The sequence below is a fragment of the Suncus etruscus genome, chromosome 8 (assembly GCF_024139225.1).
Source record: "Suncus etruscus isolate mSunEtr1 chromosome 8, mSunEtr1.pri.cur, whole genome shotgun sequence".
NCBI lineage: Eukaryota > Metazoa > Chordata > Mammalia > Eulipotyphla > Soricidae > Suncus > Suncus etruscus.
The window spans coordinates 15,599,472-15,627,436 of NC_064855.1; the positions used below are offsets into that span (position 1 = coordinate 15,599,472).

The window sequence follows — 27,965 nt, forward strand, 5'->3', positions numbered from 1 at the left end:
ATGGTTGCTACTCCTGGTACCCTCAACTCAGGTAAGTGATGTTTCTGTTTCTTCAGCAGTGATTTGAACTGGTCCCACTCGGAGGGAAGGTTGGCATAAATAGTGGTTCTTATGGACTACAAGATCACAGCACAGAACTCAGCTCATGCCCGTAGCCTGACATTGGGGGTTTCTTGTGATGGTCTGTTGTCCTTTCTGTGGTCTAAATCTCTTTAGATCCAGCTTGCTCAGAGTCACAGTGTAAGTGAGGGTCCTGGTGTTGTGGATTTGTTAGGTGCTGCAGTTTAAGGCAGGACTACTGTCCTGGGACTCCAGCATCTCTTGCTTCACTGTTTTCTAAGCCTGGATAGGCCAGTGTGGAACCTGAGACATCAAGAACGTAAGCCTCCTGGAGAGTTAGGTCATGCACCTTCCTGGCCACCCATTTACATTGGCCTCATCTCAGGAGAGAAGGATGCAGGCTGGAGGTCATGTAACCGAGAGCAAGGCTAGACACTTCCTTGGCTTCTTTAAGTCACTTAGACAAGTTTCAGGACTCTCTGCAGGCTGGAAGGAAGCTATGGCATGGTTACGTGGACTCTGAGACATTGGAGAGTATTATGTAAACTGCATTCAGGGCAGTTGGCCACTGAGCGAGGAATGGTGGTGTGGCTGGCAGATTGTCCAGTGGTGGTTCTCTCTAGACACAGCACCAGCACTCAGAGACACACACAGTCTCTTTTCGATTTTGTCTTGTAATGACTAGTTGGGATCATTTTACATTCTCTGTGGTAATCTTGTCCTTAATTGCTTCCTGAGATTTTTTTTTTCTGTCCCAATTGTGCAAAGATACTAGTTGTTCTACTGTTTTTATAGCAGACAGTTGATCCCGAGATTTGGCCTCACCGAGAGTGAGAGAAGAAATTTGCTTGGAATAGGAAAGAGCTAAAAGTTCAGGAAAGAGGGCCCGGAGAGATAGTACAGCAGCGTTTGCCTTGCAAGCAGCCGATCCAGGACCAAAGGTGGTTGGTTCGAATTCCGGTGTTCCATATGGTCCCCCGTGCCTACCAGGAGCTATTTCTGAGCAGACAGCCAGGAGTAACCCCTGAGCACCGCCGGGTGTGGCCCCCAAAAAAACAAAAAAAAACAAACAAAAAAAAGTTCAGGAAAGAGTGCTTGGCTGACAGCTGCAAAGGTTCATTACAAAGGAGTCCAAGAACTGGAGGGAAGAGTCAGGACCTGGAGGAGGAGAGGTAGTGGCTGAGAGCTTAAGTGGAATCTGTTATCAAGATGCTTAGGGCACATCTAAATCTTTTGGCCTTTTCTTTTTTATTTATTGTTTGCCAAGGATCAAACTCAGGGCTTCTTACTTGGTTGACTTCTTTTTAAAATTTATTTTATTTTTTTATTTAGAGGGGAAGGTTTTCTCCTAACTCTCCACTCAGATCAGATGGGATAAAGATTTAGAATACTATTATACATGTGTCTAGATACAATTAAGAATCTATATAATCATGGCTCAAGCGGTAGGGCATTTGCCTTGGAAGCACTAACCCAGGGCCAACCGTGGTTCGATCCCTTGACATCCCATATGGTCCATTAAGCCAGGAGCAATTTCTGAGTGCATAGCCAGGAGTAACCCCTGAGCATAACTGGGTGTGGCCCAAAAAGCAAAACAAAACAAAACAAAACAAAACCTATATAATCCAGACTCAGAAATAATCAGCATTTCTTTTGTTTATTTGTTTTCTGGGCCACACCAATGCAGTCGGGGTTCACTCCTGGCTCTGTCTGTGCTCAGAAATTACTCCTGGCAGGTTTAGGGGACCATGTGGATTTCCAGGGATTGAACCCAAGTTGGCTTCGTGCAAGGCAAACATCCTACTTGCTGTATTACTCCAGCCCCAATAGCTGGCATTTCTGACTCTTGCCTCAGGTGAGGTAGTTCATCTTTGACCAGAGTTTTCTGCTGAGCCACCCTGTTGGGAGTTGTGAAGACCAGTGACAAAAGTTGGCCAGACTTCCTCTGGGCCTTCACCATGCTGGCCCAAGGTACAGTGGCCTGTAAACACAGGCCTCACAGAATGCATGGTCTTTGGGCATCAGTGAAACAAGGAAGACTTGAGTCAAACAAACAGCATTAGAAATGATGACACATTGGGGCCAGAGAGTTAGCACAGTGATAGGGCATTTGCCTTGCATGCAGCTGACCTGGGATGGATGGTGATTTGAATTCTGGCATCCTATATGGTCCCCCACGTCTGTCAGGAGCGATTTCTGAGTGCAAAGCCAGGATTAACCCGAGTGCCACTGGGTGTGACCCAAAAACAAAAAAAAAAATAAAAAAGATGACACATGCCCTGAACCAGGGATGGGGACCCCTTGGGGAGGGGAGCTCTTTTGGATAGTAGAGTATCACATGCAAACAGAATGATGCACACAGACTGACCATGGGCAGCCAATGAGAATTTCATATGGCAATTTCATCATGGACCAAGACCAAACCTGTTGCTAAGGCCCACAGACTGGACATTCCCGTTCTGCCCTGAGGGAAGGAGTGATATGACTATTAAACCAATTGGCTGTGGACTAGAGGGAGAACTTCAAGTTCTGAGCAAGTGTTTTGCTTACTGGAGACTCAATTCATGCTCCAGCACCACCTAGTCCCCCATGCATAGAGCCAGAAGAACCCCTGGCCTCTCTCTGATATGGTCTAAAAAAGCCAACAATGACCAAAATTCAAAACCAAGGGACTCAGGTAGGGAGGTGGTGTTCAGGAGATGTGTCCTCAATGATCTGCTATTTTAACTTGTGATCCACCCCCAATCCGCTGTAGAACTGGGAAGAGTCTGTAAGCAAGAGGAGTTGATGAGACTCGTTTTGAAACGTGAAGTTTAGAGAAGTCCTGATGAAATTCTTGCTTCATAAACTATAGGTCAAAAGCCCAGAAGTGGTCACTGAAGATGGACGGTCATAAGAAAATTGTTTCAAAATAGTCATGATACTTTTCCCCAGTTAACGTTCCATTTGTATACCTGCTTCACAGACCTGGGATCATATGGGCATTTATTTGGTGAAAAGAGATTGGGATCCCATCATTGACTCATAGTTTCTCCCTCAAAAATAGTTGCTTTTATTTGTATTAATCAGATTAGTTGATTTTTTTTGTTTAGTTTTGGGGCCACTCTCGGTGGTGCTAGGGGGCTGTTCCCTGCTTAGTTGTTGAGGGTTGCTCTTGGTGGTGCTCCAGAGACCCTGTGATAAGGGGGGGGGGTTTGAACCTGGGCCTCCTGTATGCAAAATCTGTACTCAGTCCCATGAACCCACTGATCCTAGTTATTTCTAACAGGGTGTTGAGTACTTCACACAGAAAGTGGGTTGATTATGTTCAACAACAGGTCGCACATCTCTTAGACTATGTTTGCAAATGGTTTGGGTGTGACTCCGAATAACATGAGGGGGGTGACCAGCTTCAGAGTCTTTTGTGGGGGCTTGGTTTCCTCTTGAGTAGAAGGTGCAGTTTCTGTAAATTCTGTAAATGCCAGGTACTTTGCTGGGGCTATGGCAGAAGCAGGGGACAACTGCAGAGCCAGCATGCAAGGTCCTTTTCTCGGGGCTAGTGTCAAGACTGTGAGGCAGTGACAATTTCAGCGAGCAAATGGAAGCTGCTGAGGAGGGAGTTCTGGGGGAGAGGGTGTGTAAACTGTTTGCTGGCAGTGACAGGGGAGCCCCACAACTGTCTGGAGAATTTATACAGCACTGCAGGGACCTCAGCCTCCCCAGAGCAGATGGATCCAAGTGACCCATGCCATAAGGAAGCCCTTTTCGTTCTCATTGGAATTTCTAGCAATTGAGGGGGTCGGCATTAGGGACCCAGACTTAGGGTGATGGCTGTCTTGAAAGAGATTTGAGTTTTTGTCTGAGATACGTAGATTTTGGGGAACTTAATTTCCCCAAAATTGGCATCTCTGAGTCACTGTTGTTATCGTCTATGGTTACAAGAAAATAAAAACATTGAAACTTCAGAGTTTCCCATTTGTTCTGTTTTATCACTTACCCTTCCTTTTAGAGCAGGACCCCAACTTTCCAGAGCCACAAACTCTCTTTCCATGTGCCTTTGGGGTTACAGAAATAGGATTTTAGATGGCAGGACTTTCTGGTTTTGATGGCCATAATAAGATCTCCATGATCATACTTGGTCCTTGCACTAGCATCTCCACATTGCAGATGGGGAAACTGAGGTTTGGCAAGGGCAGTGACTTCTGACCCTCAGTGGGGCTTGGGTAGGACCTCCCTGAATTGTGGCCTCTGATTTTTCCAAATGGGAAGATTTTGTTGACTAAAATACAGTAAGGAATGTCTCTGAGGAGGCTCCCTGGTAGAGTAACTGGAAATTTGGGGAAGAGGGACGGAGGCTTGGACCAGCTCCAGAAGTGGATGGAATCCCAAGGGTAACTGTTGTCTCTCACTAGAATTCAGTTTCCTCTGATTCATCAAGAAAATTGTGGGGCATGTGTACAACAGTGCATTGTTTCCAAGATGCTGGAAATCAGTGAAATCAATACCACAAAGAAAATACAGACATTTAAAAATGACTTTTGCCCACACAACCCAATATTTATTCTACCCACACAGTTTTGCTAAAAAAGAGTTTATAAAAAAGGAAGGGGGGCAGGGAGTGCCTGTGTGCTGCTGAGCTTTCGCATGGCTGTGCAGGGTTCTAGATCTGGGGAATGACGGAGCTGAGCATTTGTGTTTTGTCTTTGTTTTTGTCCCCTCATTTGTGTTTTTTCTTCCACGCATATTTGCAAGGAGTTATTTAGTCAGAGGGGTAGGCATAGTGTCAGGTTTGCCATCCCTCCAGCATTATGATCGCTCATGGACAAGTATTGCCGGGTTGCTCAGAGGTGAGAGACATCACTATGACTCACCCATTCGGTATGACATTTGCAACACTACTACAACTATCACCTCTACCTTTTAGTGCCTCATCTTGTGGGCTTCACATAAAACCTCAGGATAGAGGAAGCCTGGAGTCATTTTTTCCTCTTAAAAGCAATTTTCATCCATCCATCCACTTCTCCAATCTCCATATATCATCTTTCATCAACCCATAATTCATTCATCTTTCCACCCATCCACCTACTTATCCAACTATCCATATATCCATCCATCTATTATCCACACATCCATCTATCCACCTATTCATCCATTCATCCCTCCATCCATTTACCTATCCACCCACCTATCCATCCATCAATATCCATCATTCATACATCTATCTATCTATCTATCTATCTATCTATCTATCTATCTATCTATCTATCTATCTATCTATCATCTATCTATCATTTATCTATCATCCACTCACTTATCCATTTATCTATCCATCATCCACTCACTTATCCATTTATCTATCCTTCATCTATTCATCCATTTACTTGTCCATTCAAACATTCATTTACCTATCCATCCATCACCTAGATATCAATTATCTATAAACCCATCATCTATCTGTCATCTCTCCATCATCTTCCATTATACATTTTCACCTATAATGTCTATTTCTGAGCCTCCCAAGGAGTTTTCAGGAGGCCCTACTGTAGGGGATCTTTTGTATTTTCTTTACTGGCAGATGTGAGAGTCTGAGGACATTGTGGTGGGTGCTGGGTACTTCAGTCACTCCAGAGGGGCTTGCGGGCTTCCAAGTTTGCACTCAGCAGTGCAGGAGGGAAGAGATCTTATGGTGTGTATTTAGGGGGTGGATATCAAACTGGGGTTGGCCATATGCAAGTCATGTGCCTTAACCCCTGCACTGGTCTGATCCCTGCAAGTAGCTTTTATCTTCTCTTCCAGCTCATTTAAGAGTATTTCTCAAGTGATGATCCCATGGCCACTCTTCTTCCCCCCTGCACTCTGCAGGATCTGGATTCTCTTTCCGTTGCTTTTCTTCTCATCTTCTGCTCTCAGGCAGGAGATGCTTTCAGGCAGTATATCCATAGCCTGGGATAGGGCTTGGGCTGTGCGCTTCAGGGCTCTGTCCTAGGGCCTCTGTCCAAACATGGCCCACCAAGCAGCTTGTTCTTGGCTTGTTCATGAACTTCCTTGACCCCATGTTCTTACTTCCCCCGTTTCCTCTGAAGATTGGGAGACTGGAAACAGAATGCTCTGCCCACTGAGACACTGTCTGCTGCTGGTGCTTCTGGGTAAGTAGAAGTCAAGGAAGGGACCAAGAGGGGTATGTGATTTCTTGTAAGTCTTATGTATTATTAAAAGCCAATTTTGTCTATTTTCATTCCCCCTTGGTTTGTTGAAAACAGAAACCTTAGCTTGGATCATCATGGCTTTGCTGAAAATGGTATTTTAAATTTTTTTGAGGGGGCCACACCCAGAGCCCCCCAGGTAGAGACTGGTTGTAGTTGGAAAGAGAAATTTTGAGGGCAGAGCAGGATATTCTTTGTTGAATCCCCAGGAAGGACACATGGGCATTGTCTCTTTTTTTCCCCCCACCCCGCTTGGCATTGTCTTTTATAGATGCAGGAAAATTCTGTTTTCTAATAGCTTGCTACCTGGCTGCTAAAACTTCTGTTTCAGGGGCCAGGGAGATAGTAGAATGGGTAGGGCACTTGTCTTGAATGCAGCTGACTCACGTTTGATCCCCATCACTACATATGGTTCCTGAGTTCCACTCAGAATGATTCCTAAGCACAGAGCCAAGCTAACCACTTCCTCCCCCACCCCAATACTGCCAGGTGTGGTCAAACAACAATAACAACAACAACAACAACAACAAAAGAGACTTTTTTAGATAATGGGAATTTGGAATTTGGGAGGTTTATCAAGGGTTCAGACAGTTCCCTGAGGTTTGTGAAGCAAGCTTCAGGCTCTTATTTCAATCCTGAGAGTTCTACTCCCTCCTGTAGCCTGCTGGGACCATGGTCTTTGTCCTTGGTAGAGAGATTTTCTCTCCCTTTCTGGAAAGTCTCCTTTTCTTCATTTCTCCATGAAGGTTTCCCTTCAGTACACATTACTCTTTGCTTTCGTTGCTGCTTCTGCTTTCTCACAAACCTCGACTTATGTCTCAATCTGCATCTGGCAGAGCCGTCATCTGACTGTGCAATTCAGCAGATTGCCCCCTCATATGGACCAGAGAAAGCAGCTGATGCTTCTGTGCCAGAAATTCCAGATTTATTGAATTTGTTTTGAATTCTTTTAAAATGATCCCCTGCAAAGGGATTAAGGTTCATATTTTTTTCCCCTGTGCCTTATCCCCTCGCGGTGCCTGCTGTTGGACAGGATAATGCTTTGCTTTTGGGCAGCAGTTTGGATGAAAAGATTGCAGGCACATTCTCCATTTCTCGCCAGATGTGTTCACTCTGCTCCATTTTGCTAGAAAACCACTAGCAGGGGTAGTGTTCTTTTTTTTTTTTTTTTTTTTTTTTGGTTTTTGGGCCACACCCAGTGACGCTCAGGGGTTACTCCTGGCTATGCGCTCAGAAGTCGCTCCTGGCTTGGGGGACCATATGGGACGCCGGGGGATCGAACCGCGGTCCGTCCTAGGCTAGCGCAGGTAAGGCAGGCACCTTACCTTTAGCGCCACCGCCCGGCCCCAGGGGTAGTGTTCTTGATGTTGTTGTCTCTACATGGAGCATTAATTATCAAACAGAAATAGTCATGTAGAAAATAGTGGGTTTCTCCTTAGATAATGAGAGAAATCCCCAAGTTAGAGGAGGTGGAGGCTTTTAGTTTTTTTTTTTTTTTTTTTTTTTTTTTGGTTTTTGGGCCACACCCGGTGTTGCTCAGGGGTTACTCCTGGCTGTCTGCTCAGAAATAGCTCCTGACAGGCACGGGGGACCATATGGGACACCGGGATTCGAACCAACCACCTTAGGTCCTGATTCGGCTGCTTGCAAGGCAAACGCCGCTGTGCTATCTCTCCGGGTCCTAGAGGAGGTGGAGGTACCAAGTGTGCAAAGCCCTGGAGAGCTGAGGTGGCAAAGCTGGCGGGTTAAATAGCTAGTGAAGCAGAAACAGGCTAGTTGAAAGAAACACACAGGGGAAACTGTTCTGTACTCTACTAAAGACAAAATTTGAGGGGCCGGGCGGTGGCGCTGGAGGTAAGGTGCCTGCCTTACCTGCGCTAGCCTAGGAGACGGACCGCGGTTCGATCCCCCGGCGTCCCATATGGTCCCCCAAGCCAGGAGCGACTTCTGAGCGCATAGCCAGGAGTAACCCCTGAGCGTCACCGGGTGTGGCCCAAAAACAAAAAAAAAAAAAAAAAAAAAAAAAAAAAAAAGACAAAATTTGAGCCCATGGCAGAACCAGGCAGGGTTTAGGGTTCAGGTTTTCCATGAAGGGATCAAGGAACATCGAAGGAGAAAATAAATATGCTTGTGATTTGGCTTTTCAGATAAGGCCCCCATGGAAAACATTGAGTAGAGACACCTCATTTCGAAATTCAAGAGCTTAAAGGGGACCTTCAGGGTTTCTGGTTTCCTTAGAAAGGAGATGGGGTAGGGCTGGAGAGATAGCATGGAGGTAAGGCATTTGCCTTGCATGCAGAAGGACTGTGGTTCGAATTCCGGCATCCCATATGGTCCCCTGAGTCTGCCAGGAGCGATTTCTGAGAGTAGAGCCAGGAGGAACCCCTGAACACTGCCGGATGTGACCCAAAAACCAAAAAAAAAAAAAAAAAAAAAAAAGGAGATGGGAGTTTAGAGAAGAGGAAGTTAGAAGGGGGCTAGCACACAGCACACTTCTGTTCCAAACCATGTGGGTGACTGCAGGTGTTTCTCCTTCTGGGTCCACATGGTCTGTGTGAGAAGTTGCTATTGGCTTTATTTATTCCTCTTAGGTCATATGGGGGTTCAGGGGTTTGGTGACAGCTTGGATGCTACCAAGGAGTTTTGATCACTGAAGGCCTTTTGTTTAAACACTGTCTCCTCTGCAGACAATTTTTTGGGCCTGAGTTACTGGGTCGCTGCCTCATTGGAACTCACTGTGCATGTGGGCGATTCTGTGCTCATTGGCTGCTTTTGCCAGAGTACCAAAGAGAAACCTGTGATCAAAGTAGACTGGATCTTCTCCTCGGGACAGCAAACCCAGGTGACCAGGCGAAAGCCCTCTCTGTGTTGGAGTATGGGAAATAAGGACATTGGGGACTCTGAGGGATTGTGGCTCCAGAATTTGTCAGATTTATTCTCTGAGCTGGGCTGCTGGGCCAGTAATCTTCTGCCACTCTCTTCTTCCTCCACTTTCTTCCCCACTTCCTCCCCTCCCCACCTCCACACACCCAGGGCCTTGGGGATCTGACTTGTCTTTCCCTATGTCCTATCCCCTTCCAGGATGAATTTGTGCTGTACTATTACTCCAACCTCAGCGTGCCTTTGGGGCGCTTCCAGAACCGCGTGCAGCTGGTGGGAAATGTCTCAGGTGGGGATGGTTCTCTCCTGCTCCAGGACGTGCAAGAAGCAGACCAAGGCAACTTCACCTGTGAAATCCGCAGGGCATTGGAGAGCCGGGTGTGGAAAAAACGCATGCTGCTGCAAGTGCTGCCAGCTGAGCCCGAAGGTGCAGGGAAGTGGGCTGGGGAGGGGTGGGGTGGTAAAGTGGGAAGGGAGCAGGTTTGGTTAAGCAAAGATTAGAGATTTACCCCAGAGTTCAGTGCTGGTGCTTCTTCAGTGAAAGCTGTGATAAGAATCTTTAATCCCCATGAAAACCTGACTGCTTCTTTCCATTATCTGAGGGTAAGCTGGCCTGCCCAAGTTCTATTGGACTAAATGTAGGGCTCCCAAGAGCTTAGACAGTCATATTGAACTAAATGTAGGGCTACCCAAGAGCTTGGACAGCAAAATTCCGTGTGTGTGTGTGTGTGTGTGTGTGTGTGTGTGTGTGTGTGTGTGTGTGTGTGTGTGTGTGTGTGTGTGTGTGTATGTGTGTGTTGGGGTAAAGGGTGGGGGGATGTACTCAGGAGTCCAGGGCCTCCACCTCAGCCAATCAGTTCAATACAAGGACACGAGGATGTCATGCTGCTTGGGATAGAGAGACTTAGTTCATCCTGAAGGTGCTGGTGGTCTCCAGGTCCACACCTGATGTTGCTTGGGGAACCATGTGGTGCCTGAAATAGAATCTGAGTTGAGTGCATGCCAGGCATGTGCCCTAACCACCAACTGTCTTCTGGTCCCAGTCCACAGACCCTTGACATTGATCATTCCACTGTTTATGCACATGGATGCAACACTCATAATTTTTAGGGGCCTAAGGTCAGGATTCCGGGGGATCGAAGAGAGTGCTGAGCAAACCCCTTTAGCTTTTTTGTATTTCACTTTTTTGGGGGCCCACATCCAATGCTCATCGCTTACTCAGAAATTACTCCTGGCAGGTTCAGGGGACCATATGGGATGCTGGGATCGAACCTGGGTTGGCTGTGTGCAAGGCAAATGCCCTATTCACTGTGCTATCATTCAGGCCCCAATACTTTAGTGTGGCTTCAAGCCATTGATGGATCACAGCTCCTATGAGTTGGCCAGAGCTCTCCTGGCATGTGGAAAGGGGCCTCATTCATTCGATTGCAGCTGACTTGCCACGTAAAAACTTCTTTTTTTGCTGGGGGTGAGAAGGGGTTGAACACACCTGGCATTGCTCAGGGTTTTTTCCTGTCTCTGTGCTCAGAATTGCTCCTGGTAGTCTCAGGGGACGATATGGGATCCTGGGGATCAAACCCATCTGTCCCAGGTTGGCCGCTTGCAAGGCAAACACCCTACTGCTCCTACTAAAAACTTCTATGTGCACATAGCGATCATTTCCTCAGCCAAGTTTACCTTTCAGCTTTTCGGGTATGATTCTCCTAAGTACTTCAATTCCCTTTTCTCATCATCCCTGTTTGAAACACAGTGCTTGCTTACGAACACAGACCATATGTATGCTGACCTCATGCATCCCATCCACATCTGTGTGAGCGGGAAAGCTTGGGTTTGGCTTCCAGGAGGCCTGGGCCAGGAACTAATTTCTTCTACTGCCCACACAGTATGGTCTCTCCATTTCCTCTGTCATATGGGAGGGTGAATAAGCTTATCTCAAAATAGTATCGATTCACTGATATGCACTGTTCCAGGGACTAGGTACTTACCTGGAACCCTGAAATGACTCAGAATGTTTGGGTATTATTGCAGGGGGTGTGTTGCTGGAAATTTCTTTCCCTACTGCTGTCCTCTGGAGAAAATTCCTATCAATGTCAAAATCATTCCTTCCATAGAGTTTAAAGCTCATTATATATTAAAAAATAACTGTTCACATGGATATATACTTATATTGTTTTTGATTTGGGGACATACTTGATGGTGCTCAGGGCTTACTTTGCAGGAATCACTCCAGGCAGGATCAGGGGATCCTCTGAGGTACTGGGCATCCAGCCTGGGCCAGCCCCATGCAAGGCAGGCTCCCTACCCACTGTTGTATCACTCCAGTCTCATAATATTTTCTTTGCCTCTATTCCTATTGTGCAGCCATCCTGCTGGGCAGGAAGTTAATGTTCTCCCAGGGACAGAGATTGGATTAAAAGGCTGCCTTGTGTGCTGGGTTTGTCCTTGCAGGAGTTCTGCTTTATACTCATCTGAAGGGGCTTTGTCTGCCTAAGACCCAGGCTTGTGTTTCCCTCAATACTGTCTTTTCTTTCAGGTCTGACTTGACTTTGTGTCCAGTTTGGGTCATTTTTTTAGTGAAAAAATCTTCAACATCTTTCTAATGTTTCTTTCTGGGAGGTACCTCTTGAAATAGCAGGCTATTTCAAGCTCATGTGGCTGATGAGGGGGCGAGCTGCTGATGGAGACAAGCAGAAAGAAGAGCCGAGGAGTTGGAAAGGCAGAAAATGAGGTCAGGGCAAGGCAGGGGGCTCTAGTGGACAAGTGGGGTCAGGGATGGAACCAGAAAGAAGAGTCCAGAGGAATGCTGGTCGTTGTCTCGGCCTAATCGGCATGGAGTCTTGTGACCTGCATACCAGCCAAAATTCAATCCTTAGCAAATAAAAGATAGCATAGTAGGATAAAGAAGACACTGCAAGTCCCACAGGATTCAGCTATGTAGCCATGTGGGTTTGTGGGAGAAGGAGAGTGACCTGGCTTTCTGCTTCCTGTACGTGTGAAGCAGATGTGGTTCCCAGAGTTGGTGAACCCTAGGTGTCCTTGAGCTGGAATGGGGCTTCGTTCTGGAACTGGCAAAGAAGGGAGCTCAAGGGAACTGCAAAATGTTTCTTCCAGAAAGTGAAGCTAGCAGTGTCCCTTGGATGTGACGCATGACCTCTGGGAGACCCTTGGGCTTCCTCGTCCTATCCACAGGCTCTTGTGTAATCTGTGGAGGGAGCTTGGACAGGTGGTGACCTGGATCCGTGCCTGAGTGTCAGTGCCCAAACATGGGCTCCTTGCAAAGTTCTGAGGTTCTTCTGAGGGTGTCCTAAATGGTTACCCCAAAGCAGCAAGGCTTCTGGATGTTTTACTGACTGAACTATTACAGGCAAAGTGGGGAGCAAGGAGTGCTATCTCCTTGCTCCACCCTCCTGGGTCTCCTCAGGTTAGTGTTGGGGGTGGTGACACTGAGAAAGTGTGTGAGCACCTGCACCTGTGGATGTTTGCATCAACACCCCTACCCGCAGCACCTTCATAGCTGTTCTAAATCAACTTGATCTTCATGGGACAGTAACCCATCCCTATCACCAGAGTTCTGGAGTCACAGCCTCAGTCTGGAGGAAACAGGAAAATCAGGCTAGAAAAAAAATCACCTAGAAGAGGTGAATAGAGAGAGAGGGAGAGAAGGGGGAGAGAAAGAGAGAGAGAGAGAGAGAGAGAGAGAGAGAGAGAGAGAGAGAGAGAAGAGAAAGATGAAGGGAGAGAGAGGAGAGAGAAAGGCAGAAGGGGAGACAGGAAAGGGAGAGAAAGAGACAAGGGGAGAGACAGAAGAAAGAAAAGTAGAGGGAGAGAGGAGAGAAAGGAAGAGTAGAGAAGGAAGAGGTTATGGAGAGAGGGGGGAGAGAGGAGGAGAGAGAAAAAGGGGGAAGAGGAGGAGAGAAAAAGTGGGGAGAGAGAGGAGGAGAGAGAGAGAGAGAGAGAGAGAGAGGAGAGAGAGAGAGAGAGAGAGAGAGAGAGAGAGAGAGAGAGAGAGAGAGAGAGAGAGAGAGAGAGAGAGAGAGAGAGAGAAAAGAACTTGTTTTGGGCAGCATCCTGCTGGCTGCTCACCTTTGCAGAGCCGGCTTTGTAGCTCTTGTTTCCCAGCTGCCTTCTCTGTAGCTAGAGTGTAGCTGGGCCCCCTGGATCCTCCTGCTGTCCATGTTTTCCTGTCACTCCCCTGCTCCTCTTGAAGCTGCTCCGCACAGTCCAGCCACCTCAGGACTGCTGCTGGCCCCAGTCTCTTCATCTCCATTGATTTCTGGCCTTTGTGCTTTAGGGGATGACACCAAAGTAGCTTTAACCCCACATTGTTGTTTTGTGCATTTTTCTATGAGGGAAACTCATGGCCAGATCTCCAGACTCCCTGCCTCCTTCGTCTCCGGAGCTGAGAATCTGGGTTTAACCTGATTTATTCCTCCCCTCTGCCCCAGAGCTCTCGGTCCAGGTGGGTGACTCGATTCAGATGGGATGCGCCTTCCACAGCACAGAAGAGAGCCCCGCCATTGAGGTGGAGTGGAGGTTCTCGTCAGAGGAGCAGGCCCAGGTAATAGGGAGGACCAGCCCTGAGTGGCAGAATGTCCCAGGCAGCCGTGGGCCATCGAGGGAGGGCAGAAGCGAGGTGCCAGTGTCGTGCAGGGTGGCTTGCCAAGGTGTAGTACTTGGAGCTAGTCAGGACTGGCCCTTCTTTAAGTTTGGCCGCTTTGCTAGCAACTTCAGCTGACAGAGGAAAACAATAACTCTGATAAGGTGATACCTACGAAGAAAAAGAGGATTATCTCCTAAGAATTTTGAAGCAGTAAAATAGAAAGTTAGGGGGCCGGAGAGATAGCACAGTGGGTGTTTGCCTTGCAAGCAGCCGATCCAGGACCTAAGGTGGCTGGTTCGAATCCCAACGTCCCATATGGTCCCCCGTGCCTGCCAGGAGCTATTTCTGAGCAGACAGCCAGGAGTAACCCCTGAGCACCACCGGGTGTGGCCCAAAAAAAAAAAAAAAAAAAAAAAGCAAGTTAGTTTATGAAGCCAAATCTTGGTTGGGACCCGGGACTTACATGTCAAGGTATGTGGCGAGGCCTTGACAGATCGCTCTGTGAATATACACTGAGGTTTGTAGGAGACTAAACATCTACGCTCACACATGTTCCTTCCAGGTAAATGCTAAAATCTCACTTGCACCATTGGATTCCTTCTGTCTGGTATACCAGGGTCACCTCTGGGGGCTTGTTGTGCATTTAAATGTCATCTGCTGAGTCACAAAAACTAGGGTGTGAGTTGACATTTAAAGTTGTGACTTAGAATCAAGGATACAAACAGTGAAGGGCCCAGGACTTTCCCTTCATGTTTATGCCTATGAGGCCATTTCCTGTACTTAAAAGCCTTTCAGAGACAGTAATAATTGCAGAAAGAGCATTTTCAGTGCTAGGTGTTTCTGGGCCTATTCAGCATATCTTTTGATATAGTTCTCTTGATTTGAGGGTCATACCTGGCAGTGCTCATGGCTTACTCCTAGTTCTGTGCTCAGAGATCATCACTCCTGGCAAAGTTCAGGGGATGGAACCCAGTCAGCTGTGTGAAGGACAAGTGCCTTAACCCTGGCGCACTCTCTGCAGCCCTTGGGCACATTTTTCTGAAGCACCTGTTTTGCTATGAGCTCTAGCCTGGAGGGACCTTATACTCACTGGGCTGGAGCTAGGACTCAGAACCATGGGAAAGAAATTCAGTGCATGGTAGAGAAGGGGGAGAGGCTGGGTAGGGTTTGGGGGTTACTGTTTTATGGAGGTGCTGTTCAGGAAATGCTGCCTAGTAAGGTAATGCCTGAGTAGGGTCTGAAAGGGGTGGGAGAGGGAACTGGGTATGTATGTGTCTGGGATGGGGAGGCAGGTACACAGGAGTGAGAGGACATAAGGAGGTCAGAGGAGAACAGAGGAAGGCAGCAAGGAACATCTGGTCAGAAGTGGGGCCCTGAGGGCTGCTCAGAGTAAGATGAGTCACTGGCACCTCCAGAGGTTATCAATTGAGCACCTGACAGACGGCATTGGCCTGCCTGGACCAGGACGGTCTGGAAGGTGCTGGTTTGGGATAGAAGAAGCATCAAGTTGGGATTTGACCGGTGACAGGCACCAGGTGAAATCAAACCCAACTGGCTTTGGCATAAAAGCGCAGATAGATGCCTTTTATCCTGAAAAAGTCACAGAGGGACAGTCCTGGCCACCACTCCAGCCCCACTATCAGCTGGAACAACCACATCATTTCCCCTGCTAGGTCTGACACTCTCTGCTGTCTATGTGGGGTCTGAGATTGCTGAGACCCCCTCCAGGACCTGCTCCCCATCTGCTCATGTTCATGGCGTTACCCTTCCCTTCCAGGAGGAGGTGATACAACGCAGCATCCCTGGGAGACACCCCCAGATCCTGCTGGGGGCTGCGTCTCCCACTGAGGGCACCACCATGCTGCATGGGGTGACGGAATCTGACGGAGGAAGATACACTTGCCTCGTGTACCTGGGGGGCCAGGTGCTGAGGAAGATCAGAGTGCTACACGTGACCCCACTGAGCACCACGAGTAAGTGACAAGGGCCTCGGCTGATCTGAGGGTCCCAGGAGCTGCTGGGACTGGGGGTGTAAAGCCAGAAGAAAGGGGCACTGTCATCTTTTCTCCCCACACTAAGTGCCCAGCCCCCCAGTTCTGTCTCTTCTTGCAGCTCTTGGGAAAAGGAGCTAAAGTGGTTTTTCAAATGTTAATGGATCCTTCTCTGCCCTAACTGCAACCCTTAGCTCTTTGTGGCAAGCTCTTGGCCATGGACTAGTTCTCCTGGCTCATTCTCTCTTATCTCTGGATATTATTATGATACTGCCTTTTTTTTTTTATATCCCACAAATATGTGAGATTATTTTATGTCTATCTCTTTTCTTCTGACTCCTTTCACTCAGCATATTACTCTCCATATCCATCCAGATATAAGCCAATTTAATGGCTTCATTTTTCCTAACATCAGTGTGTATTCTTTTTTTTTTTTTTTTGGTTTCTGGGCCACACCCGTTTGATGCTCAGGGGTTACACCTAGTTAAGCGCTCAGAAATTGCTCCTGGCTTAGGGGACCATATAGAATGCTAGGGATCGAACCCAGATTCGTTCTGGATCGGCCGAGTTCAAGGCAAATACCGTACCACTGTGTTATCGCTCCAGCATCTGCTATGTAGTATTCTATTGTGTAGTTGTACCAATGATAGGTGGAACTGATTACTGTGGACAAAAACAGGGTGCTGAAGAGGGATAAAGTGATATACATAGTATCTCTTCATTAACAGTAGTGCAAACCACAGTGTCAAAAATGGAAGAGAGAGAGAATGTGAGAGAGAGAGAATGTGAGAGAGAGAGAGAAAAGAGAGAGAAAGAGAGAGAGAGAGCCCAAGGGTAGGCAGAGGGAAGGGCAGAAGGGAAACTGGGGACATTGATGATGGCAGGAAACATGCACTGGTGAAGGGTGGTGTACTTTATATGACTGAAACTCAATCATGAATAATTTTGTAACCACGGTGCTTAAATAAATTATTTTAAAAAGTGGTGGGCCATGCAAACAGGTCATCTGAGTTCGATCTCTGGCGTTCCATATGGTGCCTGGAGTCTGCCAGGAGTAATTTAAGAGCACAGAGCCGAGAGTAACCCCTGAGCACCATCAGGTGTGGCCCCCCGCAAAACAACAAAATTAATACTTAATGGCTATTATTAAATTTTGGTTTGGGGGGTCACACCTGTGAGTGTTCAGGAACTATTACCCTTGTATCTGGGCATCACTCCTGATGTGGTGCTGAGGACAGAACCTGGTGCTCCAGCAGGCAGAGTGTGAGCTCAGCCTAGTGACCTCCCCCACCCCATTTGTTTTTGGGGGCTACACTTCATGGTGCTCCAGGGTCACTCCTGGAGTTCTGGGGTTAGGACTGAGCTCAGCTACATGCAAGGCGCCTTAATTTCCTTCCCATCTCCAGGGTTGATGGAGCTCATGTGCCCTGACTGATCACCTGAAAGAGGAAGGGGGAAGTCCAGGTCACGGCTTCGGGAGAGATGCCATGGCTCTGATGGAAGGGAAATGGATCCTGAGTCATAGGAGACCACAAGGAAGCTAGAGGAAGCAGGAAGGACCAGAGCCCAGTGGCCAGAGCCCAGCCCCTTCCCATAACCAGGGAGGTTATGATCAAAGGGTCTGTGCTCTGGTTATGGCAGGCCACAGCCCACAGGCTCAACTATGCGGCCCCAGAGCTGGGTCTCAGGCTAAACCCTTTCCCAGTGAGTCAGGCTGTGGCCAGTGGACTTTGTCTCCACGGGGGTTGGCTGTGGCTGGGGCAGATGGCATGGAGTGGTGAGTGGAGCACCCTGATTCTTCTGACCTTAGACTTCTCATCTGTAGAGGCCACGTGTGAGTGCAGAAGAGCCCGGCAGAGGGCCAGGCAGAAGGACTTTCTCTCAAGCCTGACCACACTTCACAGAGAAAAGTCAGCCATGTTGGGGCTCAGTCAGCCTTTGGGGTTCCCTCCACCAGCCATCTAGCCCCTTTCTCTTGCCTGACCCCTTCACTCCCCTGTACCCTGAGTGCTTCCCAAAACTCCTGGGGACCCTCCCCAGCTCTTCAGGCTTGTTCTAGCCTCTTCCCTATAGGCTGGTGGCATTTCCTCACAGAGTCAGGTTCCATGGCTTCCTTCTCCTTGAAGCTGCTTCACAGACACACACACCCCGCCCCCCACAATCTGCTTGGCATGCACCATGAGGAGATACCTGGGAGATTTTCAGTTGTACCCTTTCACCTCCATTTTTTTCTGAGTGCAGAGCCAGGAATAAGCCCAGAGCTTCACTGAGTGCTCACTCCCCGCCAACCCCCCACAAATTTCTTCCATGTCTAAACCTACCCCAGTCTGTACCTTTCTCACCTGCCTTCAACTACTTCCCTGTATCCAGTGACCTCACTGGACAACTGGGGTTGTGCTTGGGTCTCCCCTTTTCCATGATTTCCCCCCAGTCTGACAGGGCAGCATGACCTGTCCCTTCTCTCTATTCCTTTCCATATTGGCCCTGCTATCAGATGCTCCCCCAGACAGTTTCTGCCATCATCTTTGGTGCCTCCCACACCTTGTGCTGCTGTCAGTGCTGTCTTTCTGCACTACCAATCAGCGCTCTGTCCCCTATCTCAGCATCTTCTAGAGCTTTCTAGAGCTCTTGGAAGGCTGCACACAGCCCCATGCTGCCCCATGCAGGCTGCTGCTTGACAAACATAACTGGCTTCAGGGGTAAGGGCATTCCTGGCAACACTCAAACTAGCTTCGGGAAGGGGGTGCTAGGGGATCATTGCTCCATTCTGCCCAGATTCATTAGTGCTGCAAGGCCTGGAGTAAAAGCCAATGGTTCAATGGTAGCAGCCAAGATCTTCATGACTTGCCCCTCATTATCTCTGCCACTAATTGTCCACCATACCCACAAAGGTGACCTTTGAGTCACCGTCAATCTTGAAGAGCAACCATGCTCCTGCCAGTCTTCCTCCAGCCTCAGTGATGGTTTCCTGTTCAGTTCTCAACTCTGCCCACCCACTTCTTTTTGTCCTGCACCTCCCCACCGCCCACCTGCTTCGATTCCTGCTCAGCCTTCAGGCCTAGTTCCTGGCTCCATGTTGGCCCTTCTGTATCTGAGTGGGCTTTGCTCATCTTTCTTTCTCTGTGCCTGGGGTGTCTTGTGACTGAAGGATGAATGAGGAAGATGCAGCGGGGAGTAGGTGCTCTGAGTGCATCTGAGTGAGTGCTATCTGTGGTGATGGGAAACAGTTATTTCCCAGGAAATGGTCCTCCTCATGGCCTCCATCTCCTCACACACCTCCATCTCCTCAGATCCTGGGCTTTGTGTTTGGCAAAGCACATCCAGAGAGAATTGTGAGGCTGGAGGGCACGTTCTGCCAGCTGAGTTTATGTCAACACAATTTCCATGTTTGGTTACTGACACCACAGGGTCCTCCGAATGCTCAGCGGGGGTAGCCACAGACACATGTGAGCATAGACACATGTGGCCTGGCCAACACAAAAATAACTAAAAGAAGGGACCAGAGTGGCAGGGTATTTGCCTTGCACAAAGCCAATCCAGGATGGACGATGGTTCGAATCCCGGCATCCCATATGGTCCCCCAAGCCAGGAGCGATTTCTTAGCGCATAGCCAGGAGGAACCCCTGAGCATAACCAGGTATGGCCCAAAAATCCCAAAAATAAGACCTAAAAGAAGTGCTCCAGGCGAGGAGGTATTCTCCTACCTTAATGACATTTTAGGGGGAAAGCAGGAATACCCACCTTATTTTCATCCAGTGGGGACAGTTGTGTCTAGAGTTTTAGCTGAGGTATGAACTGACTTTCTGCTCCCAATGCTGATCTTTCTGCTGCCCTTTGCTACAAGAACTAGAGGCCAGCCCCCTTTTCTGGCTTATTAAGGTCCTTTCTTTCCCCAGCATTGCTGACCCCCAGCACACAGAAGCACGAGTTCTTGGGTGGAAACCACCTGGTGATGCTGGTGGGGATCATCTGTGCCACCATCATTCTGCTCCCCGTGCTTCTCCTGCTTGTGGTGAGATGCCGCCGCCTGGACAGGTATGGCAGCTGTGTCCCGGGAGCAAGGAGACTGTGGGTTACCCTTTACCGGGGAGCATCACATCTTTTACTGGAGAGAAGTCATCCTCAGAGGCCATGGTTACCAGCCCTCACTGTCCTCTGTCCCCAAACTGTTTCCTGAGCTCCCGGAAGGCCATGCATAGCCTCATTCTGCTGCATGCAGGCTGCACTTGACAGACATTGACTGGCTTCGAGGGCAAGGGCATTTCTGGTAACACTCAATCTGGCTGTGGGAAGGGGCGCTGGGGCCTCATTGCTCCATTTTGCCCAGACTCATTAGTGTTGCAGACCCCGAGGGCCTTCCTGGAAGTGCTCAGGCCCTTACCTGGCAGTGTCCAGGCCCCCGTGTCAGGATTGAACTCTGGGTTTTGTGTGGTTTAGGCAAGTGTTCCAGCCCTTTGAACTCTCTCCCTGGCTCCAGATCGCCAGCTCTGTTGCAGAGAGAGGTTTGGTGGAGGATAGCTAAAGCTTAAAATCTTGTGAGAAGTGTCCCAAGAGAAATGATTACCTGCTCTCTCTGCTTTCTATACACGCTCAGGCTTAGAGGGTCACTGGTGGCTTAATTCAGTATGTTGGTGCCAATACACTCCAGCCTCTTATGGTTCAATGGACCACATATTCATGATGATCTAGTCATAGGAGGGTAATTTTATCTGGGGGCCACATCCAGCAGTGCTCAGGGGCCACTCTGGGGTCTGCACAATGGGACCTCTTCAGTGATCTCAGGGAACTGTGATACCTCCTGTCTGCAGAGCCTGGCCCTGCCCTCTGAGGTGTCTGCACCCCCTGAACATGCCTCTGATGGCTGGATCATTTATTGCTGGATCACAGCAGCTCTCCAGTGCAGTTGTCCAGGTGCTCAGGCAAGGGCAGAACTTGCCCAAGTCTTGAGAAGCTGAGTGAGCTGTGAATGACACTCTGGGTAACCCCATATCTCCAGAAAGGGCTCCCTTGGGACAGAGTGGGGCTGACTTTCGAATCTAGTTTGCCCCCATGGAACTCGGACATGGCGCCACTTCCTCTCCCTGAGAACACTGATTTTGCATTTGAAAAATAGTGTCTCTGTTTCCTTTGAACATGCTACCAATAGCTCCATTGCACAAGCAAGAGCCCTCCCATCTACTTCCTTCCTTCCCCCAGACCTCAATTTCCCTAAAAATGAAGGGCAGCATGTGCTTGTCTCTAGTTTATTGCAAGGTTCTATGCAGAAATACAACCTCTGGGCAGGAGTAGAACAAATGCTGGGAACCAGCTTGGATTGCTTCGAGAAAGGAGGTGGGACTCAGAGTGTTGTGACTGCTGCTCTGCGTAATGTAGTATGGGAAGGTGACCGTGTGATGTTACTACCTGGACTAGTCAAGATCGCATGTTTGACACACATATAGAGCCATACCTATTCCCTGAACGTTCCTAGCCTGTGTGTTATGGTGAGTGCACTTAGGAGAGAGGTTTGGAAGGATAACTGTAAAACAGTAATGGTGGTCTTTGAGTAAAGCAGGTGGTAGGGTAGGGCACTTCTGGGGCCTCTGCTCCCAATTGTCTGTCTATCCTGTAGCATTTGATTCATACCTTTTCAGTGAGAAAAATTACCACTTGATCATAAAAAAGATAGACAAGGCCACTTTCCCCCCAAAATACATGGTTTCCTCCCAAGTTCAATATATGACTACCAGCACTGCCATATTACTAAGCCTCATTAGTTACATATTAGTGTACATGCAGGAGGGAATCAACATATTAGTCCTGGATATATTTTTCCTTCCTTCCTTCCTTCCTTCCTTCCTTCCTTCCTTCCTTCCTTCCTTCCTTCCTTCCTTCCTTCCTTCCTTCCTTCCTTCCTTCCTTCCTTCCTTCCTTCCTTCCTTCCTTCCTTCCTTCCTTCCTTCCTTCCTTCCTTCCTTCCTTCCTTCTCTCTTTTTTTTTGCCACACCCAGTGACACTCAGGGGTTCCTCCTGGCTATGCACTCAGAAATCGCTCCTGGCTTAGGGGACCATATGGGATGCCAGGGGATTGAACCACGGTTCGTCCTAGGCTAGTGCAGGCAAAGCCAAAGCCACCGCTCTGGCCCCCTAAATATATTATTTTTATATTTTTTCTTTTTCTTTTTTTTTGGGGGGGTGGCCACACCCGGTGGTGCTCAGGGGTTATTCCTGGCTTTGCATTCAGAAATCGCTTCTGGCTCGGGGGACCATATTGGATGCTGGGGATCGAACCTGCTTTTGTCCTGGGTCAGTCGCCTGTAAAGGAAACGCCCTACCGCTGTGCTACCTCTCTGGCCCCTCTATATTTTTTCAGCTGTATGATAGACCAACATGAGATTAAAAAAAAAAAAAGTATATTCATGGCACACTCAGAAAACCAGTGGTCAAGAGATCAAAACCAGGCCCAGGAATGGGCCAGATCTCTAGTGGGAAGTGTCTGGAGTGCAGGATGAACTGCTAAGGAACCAAGGCCTTTTGTAGGTCGCTGTGGACTGGGGTCGTGGCTCGCTGCTTCCCCCTGCTGGTATACGGTGGCATCGCATGCACAGAAATGATGGGCCCTCTATTCACTTTTTAAAGGGTTGTGGAGAATTAACTCTAATTTATTATTATTATTATTATTAATAATAATAATAATAATAATTTGGTTTTTTGGACACACCCGGAGGCACCCAGGGGTTACTCTTGGCTCTCTGCTCAGAAATAGCTCCTGGCAGGCACGGTGGACCATATGGGATGCCAGGATTCAAACCACCTAGGTTCGAATCCTGGGTCAGCTGCTTGCAAGGCAAATACACTACCGCTGTGCTATCTCTCTGGCCCCTCTATTCACTTTTTAAGGATTCCTAATCAGAATGAAATGAGGGACCTTGTTGCTGTAATGCTTCTTGCTCCCCACTAGAGATCAAGTTTGCTATATTTCAAAGTCACACTAGACTGTACACATCTAGAAAGAATCGATCGCCCCCTCCATAGTTGGTTCAATGAGGTCCCATGCCCATACAGTGACAGCTGGTTAATGCCACATATTGTTCATGCCTTGCAGCGTGGCGACTTCCACAAAGAGCCTGGAGAACACGCAGAAGGCACTGCCAGAGGTGAGATAACTTGCCCTTTTGCCCAGGTGGGTCCTGTTCCAAGTGTTAGAGGTGTGTGGCTTGTTCCTGTGACTTACTCCTCATTGGGACTCAGCACACAGCAGGGTGTATGTTATGTTGCTATCTCAGCTTGGTGTCAGGAAGCAGGGCTCGAGTTTCAGGACAGCAGGGAAGAGGGAACAACAGCTGACAAGGCCTGGTGGCCTTGAGGACAGCAGGAAAGAGAGAGAGGGTTGTGTGGTGCTTGCTGGCATGATCAGTGCTCAGAGAAGCTCGGGATTTAGAGAAAATATTCAAGGACCTATAGAAAGAGAAGCCAGAACTTTCTCTTCTATATTAGGAACAGCAGTTAAGAATTGCTTTTGGAGTGATAGCACAGCGATAGGGTGTTTACCTTGCATGCGGATGATCCAGAATGGGCCTGGGTTCAATTCCTGGCGTCCTGTATGGTGCCCAAGCCAGGAGCGATTTCTGAGTGCATAGCCAGGAATAATCCCTGAGCATCACCGGGTGTGGCCCCAAACCAAACCAAAACAACAACAACAACATAAAAGAATTGCTCCTGGGACCAATAAATGGTTTTATTTCCTTCAGTGGCTTTTTCTTCCTATCTTAAAGAAATAAGTGCCTTTTATGTAGCCAACCACATAGAGCATTGCCAGGAATAAGTGATCCCTAGCATAGAGAAGCCCTGAAATCTACCGAAGGTTTCCCAACCCTCTACCCCTTACAAAAAGAAATAAATAAATGGAGTTAGCACAGCAAGTAAGGCACCCATTTGCACGTGGCTGTCCTGGGTTTGTCCCCATCCTCCCATGACCACCAAGAGGGATACCAGACTGCAAAGTTGGGAGTAGCCTCTGAGTACTGCTGGGTGTAACCACCCTGCACATACCCTCAAATAAAAATAGTAAAAATCTCTTTAAAATTTCTCTAAATGGGGCCAGAGAGATAGCATGGAGGTAAGGCATGCATGCAGGACAGTGGTTCAAATCCCGGCATCCCACATGGTCCTCAAGTCTGCCAGGAGTGATTTCTGAGCATAGAGCCAGGAGTGACCCCTGAGCACTGCTGGTTATGATTAAAAAACAAACAAAAAAATTCCTCTAAACATAGGACTGGAGAGATAGCACAGTGGTAGGGTGTTTGCCTTGCACACAGCCAACCCAAGATGGACTCAGATTGGATCCCCAGTGTTCCATCTGGTCCCTCGAGCCTGCCAGGAATGATTTCTGAGTGCAGAGCCAGGAGTAACTCCTGAGCATAGCCAGGTATGACTCAAAAACAAAAACAAAAACAAAAATCCTCTAAACATAGTCACAGTTCATTGGGATGTTTTTTGTTTTTGTTTTTGTTTTGGGGCCATACTGGAGTAAGTGAGGACTTACTTCAGACTCTGCATGTAGGGATTATTCCTGGCAAGGCTCAAGGGACTTGATGTGATGGTGGGGATAACACTTAGTTCTGCTGTGTTTGAGCAAAGTGGCTGCATTAGCCTCTGTTCTATCTCTCTGACTTCCCTCTTTGGGCAGTTTGTGATTGGGAGGGATGGAGATTCCAGATGTAGTGATGGAAAGGGGGTTGTACTGAACCATCCCTGACTCTTGGGAGGTCCTGCTGAGATCCCTTCCAGAAGGCTGTCATGTGGTACTGATAAAAAGCCTTCAGGCTAGAGGGGTAATAGGAGGTAAAATACCAACAGAATGAGGGTCCAGTTGAGAGCCAGAGCAAGAGAGGGGCTGCCCAGCCAGCCTGGTTCTTCATTGGATGCTGTATTCACTGCCTACTGGGGCTTGCTGGCCTCATTTCCTTGAAGAAGGAACTGAGCTTCCCTCACTGGTGGTGACTTTCCAGCTGTTCCCTTACCTGGGGCCCTGGTGGGACTGGGGCTAGTGTGGGGTGCCTCTTCCGCTGACCCCCCAAGCTGCTCTCAAGATCCTGCTGCTCCTCCCCTTCTAGAAGCACGTGTACTCAGCCATTGGCACTAGAGAGGTGACTGTGGAGAACGAGACCAGCGAGAAGTCGGAGGCCACATACATGACCATGGTGAGGCTGGAGGCAGACCCACCCCTTGGGCGGCAGAGATTTCTAGGACTGACTGGGAGGGCTCGAAGTGGAGAGAGGAGTCATCTCAGACTCCTTCCTTGCGCTGGGAGAGGAAGGGCTATCAGGACTGAGAGGGGCCCCTGTCACCAGGGCCACCATCCTACCAGCACACAGATGAATCCAGGGCATCCTTGGCTCCTGGGTTGTGTGGCTATGTGATCTCTTTCTGGTCCTACAAAGGTTCCTGCCAACTCTTTTGGGCTCACATCTAGCAGTGCTCAGGAGTTATTCCTGGATCTGTGCTCAGGAATCACTCCTGGTGGTGCTTGAGGGACCATTTGGAATGCCAGGGATTGAACCCAGGTCAGCTGCATGCAAGACAAGTATCCTCCCTGCTGTATTATCCCTTTGATCCCCTTCCAACTCTTAGTTATTATTTTTAATGTTATATGGGTGAGGTGTTTCCCATTTTGGTGGGATCATTTTCTACTCCTCCCCATGGTGCTTGTGTCCAGCTTTTGAACCCAAGCCCATTGGTAGCTCAGAGATCTGAAAGGTGCTGGGAATAGAACCAGACCCTATAACCTGCCAGGCATGTGCTCAGCCTCAGAGCTCTCCCAGCCCCAGCCTATGACTTCCTGTATCTTGAGCAAATCTCACTGCCAGACAGGCCACTGGGGCCTGAATCCCAGAACCACATGTACATCATAATAATCGGAATCTGATTCCTACTGAAATCCTACACCCTAGCACAGCACCTAGAAGAGACGCCTGGTATGTGGTGCATGGAAATAGGAAGGAGAGAAGAATGAACTGCTTGGTCTGATGTTCTTTTCAATTTCATCCAGGCTTTTCTGGGTCCTTGGGTGGGGACTGAGGTGTGGATTGACTCCCCTTCTGCCAGCACCTAGGACATGTGGCTCTCAGATGATCATGTCTGGGAAAAGCTTGCCCCAGATGTGTGTGTTCAGGGCCCGGGCCCAGTGCCACCCCATGGCATGGGTGTTCTGCCCCTGTTGGCATGAGATAGCCCTGACCCTGGTCTCTCTCCTGAGGTGCTCATGGGATACACAGTCATGCCAGGCCTCCTGTCATGAGAGTCTAACAGAGGCAGCTGCCCACTGGCCATCACACAGAGTCATTCTCCTGGGGCTGTTTGCAGAAAGTCTGGGGCAAGAGGCCAGGCTGAGGAGTTATCTCCTTCTAGGCTCCCTTCTCCATTCAATGCCTGGTGCTGGCACCAGGAAAGTAACTGTGGAAGATGAATCACGTCAGGAAGGCCATGAGTCTGGGCTGGAGAGACTTGTCTCATAAGGCATTTTCCCTGTATTCAGCTGGCCCCAATTGGATCTCTGACACCATTTAGGGTATCCCCAAGCTCTGCCAGGAATTACCCTCAGAGTACAGAGCCAGGAATAAGCCCTGAGCACCATTAGGTGTGACTCATCCCTTAGACCTCCAAAAGGGAAGAAAGTGTGGCCTGTGTCAGGCCACTCAACCACTCAAACAGTTGGCAAGTTCATCAAGCTTGCAGGTGAATTCTAACCTACCCCCCACCCCCAAGTCCCAGTTGAGGGCCTCAAATCTAGAGGAACAGTTCTTGCCAAGAACCTGTGATTTTGGTGGCACTAAGTCCATTTACTTTAAGGAAAGGGAGCCATGTAGAATACTTACCTCTTCCCATAAGGCAATGAGGGAAGAAACGTGTGTGTGTGTGTGTGTGTGTGTGTGTGTGTGTGTGTGTGTGTGTGTGTAGAAGGCACCAGGGAGCAGCACTGTCCCTTGGAAATTCCCCTCACTCTCACCTTATACTCCCTCAATTTACCTTATACGCACCTTACTCATCTTGTACCTCACACTCCTCTCACCTATCCTTCATCTCCTCACACTTCTCTCACATTCCCCTATATCCCTTCACACTCTTCTTCATCCCCTCACACTCTGTGTTTCTTCCCACCCTGCAGCACCCGGTCTGGCCTCAGAGGCCCGTGGAGCCAAATCACAGCCCTTCATGGAGGGCACCCGAGGGACTGCCCAGAGCCAAGTGGACACACTGAGGGGATGTGGGCAACATGGACTTGCACGGAGCTGCCTCCTCTTCTTGCCCTGCTTCTACTATTGTCTTCTACCACAGTGTCCTGCCTGGGGATGTTCTGGGCCCAAAGCCAGGAGGAGCAGCAACTGGAAAGAAGCTCAATCCAAGGAATAGGTTCTACAGGGGCTAATTCAAGAGGGGCTGCTGGCCTGGATGAGTGGGAGGACCCCCAGGGCCTTGTCTTAGGAGCTGCCTCTCCTTGGAGACTATGTGCTTTATAGAGTGGCTGAGAATGAGGCAGAAACCAAACCTACCCAGTGAATCTGTTGGCCCCTGAGCCCCCAATAAATGTGCTTTGTAGATACTGCAAGTGGAGAACAAAACAGCTGGATGGACATGTCCTGGGTTCGACTTGCTCACATTTGAATGTTTCTTTCTGCTTGGCTTTCATATTGGTCTCAGCAATTGTAACTAAGGAGACTAGAAGTAGGCTGAGGAGACCCACTTCTGGTCTTCATCTATGGCCCTGCAAACCTTCCTCTTCCTCAAAGACATGGTGTCAAAGCTGAGGGTGGAAGTCTCTTTGGTCAGGTGCTCACAGAGGCCCAGATACAACAGCACTGCAGGCCTCAACCTCTCTTCTATTGGTTTTCTCAAGCAGGACTCCACAGGTCCAGAGGTAGGTCAGCAACTGGTGACCAGGTCTCCAGGCAAACCCAAGCTTGCTTCTGACACTCGCTTCAGGACTGCCAAGTTGACTTCAGCTCTTTGTGGTGCAGCTACTTCCATATGGAAGCTGGAGATGCCTGACTTTTTTTTTCCAAGGCCTAAAGAGCTTGTTTGGGTCCCAGAACCTGGGCAAGACGCCTCTCTCCTTCAAATCTGGTTGTTCTTTTATTCCTCGTTTGAATATGCTTTTTGGTAAGTCAGTTCTCATCTCCTGTGAAAAAAAATTTTTTTGGTGGCAACATCCGCTAGTGTACAGGGGTTACTCCTGGCAAGGTTGGAGGACCATATAAGATGCCAGGGATCAAA

General features: G+C 48.6%; 2 protein-coding genes across 2 annotated transcripts in view; one reads left to right on the top strand and one right to left on the bottom strand.

Moving 5' to 3' along the window:
* JAML (junction adhesion molecule like) lies at nt 1-26,952 on the top strand. Its single transcript, XM_049778396.1, has 10 exons — nt 1-31; nt 1,969-2,031; nt 8,930-9,084; nt 9,324-9,549; nt 13,568-13,680; nt 15,500-15,695; nt 19,610-19,748; nt 22,798-22,849; nt 24,809-24,895; nt 26,860-26,952. The coding sequence occupies exons 1-10, from the start codon at nt 1-3 to the stop codon at nt 26,950-26,952; spliced, it is 1,155 nt and encodes a 384-aa protein (XP_049634353.1).
* UBE4A (ubiquitination factor E4A) overlaps nt 1-27,965 on the bottom strand; it is a 626,538-nt gene that overhangs the window by 159,479 nt on the left and 439,094 nt on the right. The gene's annotated exons all lie outside the window — the stretch shown is intronic.